Source organism: Geospiza fortis, unplaced genomic scaffold, assembly GCF_000277835.1.
Source record: "Geospiza fortis unplaced genomic scaffold, GeoFor_1.0 scaffold346, whole genome shotgun sequence".
NCBI lineage: Eukaryota > Metazoa > Chordata > Aves > Passeriformes > Thraupidae > Geospiza > Geospiza fortis.
This window is the reverse complement of record NW_005054361.1, coordinates 2,619,232-2,626,021: the sequence shown is the minus strand read 5'-3', so window position 1 is coordinate 2,626,021 and position 6,790 is coordinate 2,619,232. Positions and strand designations below refer to the sequence as shown.

At 39.4% G+C, this 6,790-nt stretch overlaps 1 protein-coding gene across 2 annotated transcripts in view; it reads right to left on the bottom strand.

Moving 5' to 3' along the window:
- LOC102031556 (C-C chemokine receptor type 5) overlaps window positions 1-6,790 on the bottom strand; it is a 7,156-nt gene continuing 366 nt past the window's right edge. Inside the window, exons 2-3 of one of the 2 annotated variants that reach the window (XM_031059426.1) lie at window positions 6,408-6,467; window positions 1-3,396 (exon numbers count right to left, since the gene is read on the bottom strand). In XM_031059426.1, coding sequence (XP_030915286.1) covers window positions 2,315-3,396; window positions 6,408-6,444 — 1,119 coding nt within the window. In that variant the 5' untranslated portion in view covers window positions 6,445-6,467 and the 3' untranslated portion in view covers window positions 1-2,314. Of the gene's footprint in view, window positions 3,397-4,746; window positions 4,989-6,407; window positions 6,468-6,790 lie in introns of those variants that run through there. The other variant, XM_031059427.1, reaches the window with a different exon arrangement.

Genomic DNA, 6,790 nt, shown 5'->3' with positions numbered 1-6,790 from the left:
TCTAACAAAAAAGTTAACCAACTTTAATGGATGGTATAATACAAAGTATTATTACAGTTATTGGCAGAGTCCTTAACTGAATGCACCAGCAGTGCAACCAAATACTGTTTTCAATTGTCTCCTTGAACGTGGACCACAGTTCATTGCAGTCACTGAAATATGACTTGTTTTTATGTGCTGAGGTATGATCCCTTTCCAGTGAAGTGATGGAAACTCTTGATAAGCTGTGGAATTGCTGGGACACCAACCTCAGTTCCACCTCTTTCCTCCTAAGCTTGTTGCTTAGAAAGATCCATGATTAGAGGTCCATGCTGTAGAAGGATCAGGGCAGTTTTGTTGTGCCTCTCAGAAAGCTTGTCATTGTTCCTATGCATGTTTGGTTGTTGTGCTTTGCTCCCAAAGAGCTGACAAAGAGGCATTACTGTGTCAGGCATCAAAGCCCTCCAGAGAAAGTAGTTTCCTAAAGGTGTTTTTAAGACCAAGAGAAAGTTCTTGTCAAGAGCAGAATAAAATATAAAATTGTTTTCATAATTGTATTCTATAAGTAAAAAAAACCAAACCAGCCTAACTAGAAGGTGTGTATTTCTCATTATGCTGATATATTTACCTGTTTTAAAAGCATGTACTAAGTCCAGAAAGTAATTGATGCACAGGGCCTTAAAGAAGAGCTGAAAATCTTGTAAATGAGATGAAAAGATGTGATATACTACTGTTACACTGCCCATGTGGATGTAGTTCCAAAGTGGTGCTTACTATGACAAAATAAATAACACAAAACAAGTGGTTTGATAAGTAAAAGTTCCCTATTTTACTTCCTGCTTTCACAACCACTTTCCACTGTAAAATTTCTTTGAGACTTCTAAAAACATTTGCTTATTTGAAAATATTTTTTTAAAGGCTGGCTAGAGAAGCTGGGAAACAGAAATTGCCCTCCTGGATAGGAACAGCAAACAAAATATTCACTTTTTTTTTTCCTGTCTCCAAAGTTGTCCAATACCATATGTCTTAGGGGAAATATAAGAACTGTTAGGAGCAGGAATTGGCCCAAATTAATTAATATTGTGATTGTGGTATGTTCTTAAGCACCTGAGTAGCCAAATATTTATTTCATGCTTTCTAAGTGTTCCCATGCTTTACAGGTTCTGAGCTTTATGGAGAATCAGTCATATTTAACCACCAGTCTTACTAATTATGGAAACTTTTTCTCTGTGTAAAACTCCTAAATGGCAAAAAAAAAACCAAAAAAACAAAACATTATCACAGCCCCCCAAATGATACCAACTTCTAAAACAAAAGAGAAATGGTCTATGCCCTTTGCCCTTGACTCTGTAGAACAGGGGATATTTTTACTTATTCAGATATTTTGTAACATATAAACTTAAATGTTTATAACATACACTTATCTCTAAAAGCATCTGTGTCAATCCAGTTCAGAAATCATTTTCACATGTGTTTCACCACTGTTGTGGTGATAGCCATTATGCCTGCATTCATTTTTTTTAAAAGTTTTTCTCTTATGGAGGCTACAAAAACGGCAAGCAAAATCACTGCACTAAAAATTAAAACACTCTTGACTCACTCTCCACACTTGATCCAACCTGCTTAAAGCTCCATATGAAATATATTTTTAAAATACTTTCACCACACTGATTTTCTGATCAGCTATAAGATATTAGTTTTTTAATGATAGCTCAATTATATTATCTTTTCAGCATGGGTAGCATATAAAAGAACAGGTGAGTAAAAGACACTCTCCAGAAGTATCAAACCTGAAAGTCACTTAGGTATTAGCCCCTAGCAGTTAGAACTATTATGAGAAAGATCTAAATGATTAGGACTCAACCATACACAAAGGAAAATATACCATGAAATATCAGAGTCCATTCTAAGTGTATAAAATTTTCCATTCGATTCTCTATGACGGACCTTAGTAATTTAGTATTATTTACAGAGACAGACAACCAGATGAGTAAAAAATATGACTGAGACTGAGTTTAAATGAGTGAGGTAACTTGTGTGATGTACAAAGTCGAGATGTTTCCAAACAGCCAGTGTAACTTTATAACCACTAGTTCACTTCAGAAAATCCATTAGCCTGCTAGCTCAGGCCCCCAGTCAGGTAATTTGCTGCATCTTTTTCATATATTTACAAATACTCAAGTCTGTGAGCAAATGCAAACTTTGGTAAATGTGTATTCTGTGATTTTTATTTTTTTTCAGCTGCCTTAGAGACAATATCCAGGAGAGATTCAGCAGGCTTTCATCATAGAGTTGATCTCACAAGAGTCAATTTTATTTTTTCACTAGACACAACTTATAATGCAGCAGAAACTTCTTGTTCTCCAGTAGATTGTGTGTAGGTGGAGCTCGCTCGTTCAGCTGTGTCAGCATAGAAAATAGGACAGTATTTAGACAAGTGGACTGCAATCTGTTTTCGGAAAAAGCTGCGAAGATATTTCCTAAATTTTTCTCCGGCAAAGGCATAGATTACAGGATTGATACAACAATGGATCATTGAGATTGTTTCCGTCACTTGGATTGCTTTGTGCAGTTGACCATTTCCTTCACAAGTAGAGATGGAAAATGCACCTTGAAAATCACGCAAGAGAATGCAAATGTTGTATGGTGCCCAGAAAAAAAAGTAGATAATCATGATAATGAAAATAAGCCTGACTGCTTTATGTTTCTTCTCATTCCTACATTGCAGTAACGTCTTTATAATTTGTGTGTAGCTGCAGATCATGATTAACATTGGAATAAGAAGTCCCAGGATGTTCATTTTTAAGGTGAGGAATTGCTTCCATGTATTTCTCTGCTCTGATGGATAATGAGCATTGCAAGTATAGCCTGAACTTTCCTTCTGAGTTTTGTGAAATACTACCCATGGGACAGAAATAAGAACAGCAACAGCCCAAGTGATGACACTAGTGAGGATGCCGTAGGTAACTGTCCGGGCTTTCAAAGCAAACACCGCGTGCACTATGGCCAGGTACCTGTCCAGGGTCAGCAGGATTATGAAGAAGATGCCACTGTAGAAGCCAAGGAGGTAGACACCTGACAGAATTCGACAGAGCGCCTCCCCAAAAATCCAGTCGTGAGCTGCGTAATAAGCCCAAAAGGGGAGAGAAAATACGAACAGCAGATCAGAAATTGCCAAGTTGAGCAGGTAGATGTCAGTCATACTTTTCAGTCTCTTGTATTTGACCAGGATAAGGACAACAAGCATGTTGCCTATCAGGCCAAATATCACCACTAAAGAATAAAGAGGTGGCAAAAATTTTGCTGCAAAGTGCTTTTCCTCAGTTGCAGGGCAAGGCGTGGAATCGCTGTAGTCAAATTCTGTTGTGAGTGGCCAGTCGGTGTAGTCTGTGGTTTCATTTCCCATGGTGTATTGGTCTGGAAAGGAGAAAAAAAAGACATTAAACTAGAAGAATCTCCAAGCTTAGCAGTGAAGAGAATGAAACATGCCGAGGTTCTCATTTGAAATTATTTCTGCTGATGAGCACACAAGCATTACGATGTCAAGAGAATGAAATTGCAGAGCTCTCAGGAAACTCATCCATGCAGCTGTGCAGTCACACTGCTTCATATTAGAAGTGTGCAGTGTGTCATTTACCACGTGTGCATTGTCATGTGCATTTTTCCTTCTCAGTAGGGATTGTCAGCTGCCTGGCTAAGCCAGAAACAGAGGAATGGCAGATTGAATCTGAGCCATGGCTATTCTTGATTTAGGCACTCTATGAGGGACTGGCCTTTCCTTGCTAGGAGTCAGGGCCTGGGAAGTGAGCATGCAGCAGAGCTGTGAAAGCCATCAGGCAAATTCTGCTACACACTGAGAGCAGAGAAAGGCTGTCACTGTGATATCAGCCCCTCCAGTCTACAAAGCCTCTCCTTTTCCCAAGACTCTGGTAGGACTGTGAGCCAGATACAGAAGCGTAGATTTGTTTAACTTGATCTCTGAAAAGCTCAGGACTACTGTCTTCTCACAGACCCCCAGAGAACACAGAAGAATTCCTGTGTGTCCCATGAGAAGCTGGGCAGAGGATTTTGTGGTGTCAGAAGGACCAAAAGTGCTCCCTGCTCACTTAGTGAGGAAATGCAATTCGTGCCTTTGGTAGCCACTCAGAGAGAGCTACTTGTTGTCTGTTTAAAGGGCTGCTCTGTCTTCCTGTGCCATCATGAATGCATTTATCAGATACTTCATGACAGACAGCTGGCTGCCCATGGCATGGTGTTAGTTTTGAAATCATCCTGTTCCTGGAAATGTCATGCCTGTTCTTAGACAAAGGCAAGAGAGCACTCCCAATGTAGAAGAGTTCAGGCATTGCGTCTGGTCCAGCTTGCTGTGTGATCCCTGAACACTCATGTCATGCACCCGTGTTCTCTCCTTTCCTGAATGCACTTTTTTCAGTGGTGTGCTCTGCCTTGTGTGATTGCAGGCATCTTTTGCAGAGACCACAGTCTCAAAACCACCACCACTTCATTCTGTCTGCACTTGAGTTCTGCAAGTCTAAATGTCACTGAAGAAACCTAGCCCATGTCTAGAGTGCCTGAGAGACAGGCCTCTGCTCTGCTTTTTGGTACAAGCTCATAGTGGTCCCTTCTGACTTAGAGCTTGTTAAATCCCCAAAGCATCTCTTTGTGCCTGTAGATAAAACCTCTCAGGAGAATAGACTATTTGCTGCTGTAAAAACAAATTGCTTAAAATGCCAGTGTCCTTGATCTGTGTCCAAGTGGTCGACTTACCTAAACCCAAGCTGAGGTCTTGGGGAAGGGGCTATTTGGTAGGTCTGTGACCTTAAAAACGAGGTTCTGCTGCCTGCTCCTGATGGAGATTCTTATGCTGCACAGTGCAGATATGCATCTGCTCCAAAAGAGGAAGTTTTGTTGGAGCAAAATCTGCACCTTGTGCAAAAAGAAATGCTGCTTTTGCAAAAGGTTGTTATGCTCTTTCCCCGAGTTTTTGAGTCTGGCTACCAGCTCTGCTCCTAAGAATAATAAGAACAACAACATCCATGTTCAGAGATTACTTTGGTATGTTGAGTATGGTGTAAAGTTTTCTTTTGGAGAATGAGGAGTAAGAGAATATTAGCAAATTGTAATTTTTTGGGTCTCAGCTTTGCCCAGATACAATTTCTTGATGACAAATAACTGCTGTCAACCTCTTCAAAGACGGTCTTTTAGGAAACTCTGGCAATCTCTGTGAAACAGTTTTTTCCATAGTCATACTATGTAGTTACTACAATGCAGCAGTTATTGTTTTGTTGGTAAAGGAAGTGGCTGCGGCTCTGTCTGTTGTCAGTAACTATCTTGATTTTAAAGTAGCTAAGGGTTTCTATTTCTTAAGTACTTTCAGCAATACTTTTTATTAAAAAGTGTGTTTGGTCTAAAACATTAAATTCTTTACCTCAAAACATTATGAGACTTGGGCATTACCCAAGTAAATATTCAAAATTTCCTTCAGCTAGACTTGCTAGATCCATGTGGCATGCCCTGACAGTACAGCCCTGCACAGAGCTGAGTATCCTCATTTACAATGCGTCAGTCAGCCATGCTGTATACTGGGATTATGGGATGATTGCCAGACCTAGCACTCCCTGTCTCGTTCATTTTGCACCTGTGGAATGGTCATGCATAAATATGGGTATGAAAAACAACTAAGTCATAAACCCAGAGTGGGATTTTATGAGTAGGTGATTGATAGGATTCATAGCAAAATGCTGTCTTGATATTACTGTGATAATTCTTTTTGTGACAGACCTTTCTTCCCGTTAACTGCTACCTCAATGCCTTCTCTCTTTTTCTTCTGCCTTCCTGGAATGACTACCACACCTTCCCTGCATCTTGTCGTCTTTCTTACAACCCTTTCTGCATGCTTAAGTTATGGCTTCTCCTTTGAGCAGTTGCTTCTGCTAACCAAGCCTCATTCCTCTAGCCCAGCCTTTGCTTCACAAGTCTCTCTGCAAAAGTATTTACTACTCTGAATTGAGTATCATATCCAGTACATGCTGACAATGGAGACTAAAAATACTAATTTGGAATCCAGGAAAAAGAACTATAAGCAGGTTTGTGCTTTAGCCTATAATCTTGATGTTTTAGGAGACACTGTTGGTTACTGGTTGGAATATTTCACTGGGTTAATCAGTTCACTAACTAGAGTAGGTTGTTCACCTAACTAGAGGGATCTGACTGGGCATATGTTTCTTGGTCATTAAAAAAAACCCAAAAGATAGTCAACAAAGATCTCTGAAGAAAGGATATTTTAAAAAAAACCACAAAACTTCTATATATTTTTGAGTACAGTTTAGATAAATGCAATATTTCCAGAAACCCGCAATCTGCTATGCAAATACTGTTTCTCTGCTTGAGAAGAGTAGCAGTCATGCATTTTTAAAAGAAAGACTCACCATAGAAAAGATGAGTAAACTCGTGTCCCTGTTTCATGCCGAGTTTCAGGTCACAGCTTTCTGTGTTTTAAAAGGCAAAGGTTTTATTAAAGTGAGTTTCAGTTCATTTGCATAGTCCCATAAAATGGTAATAATTTTAAGGCTGTGGCAAATGGAGGTAAAGCGCTAAGTGTAAAATCCTGCATGTAAACAGGATCCAATGAGTCAGTGCCTAAAATACAACACTAGATTTCTGTAGTCATCCTATGAGAAACATAAGTACTCTTAAATAACTCCACATTCAAATAACTGTTTTGTTTTGAAGTAAGAGTTTTAAAATCAATATTTCCATCATTGCACATCATTTTCAGAGACGAAATCAGGGAGGCATACTCCGTTATGCT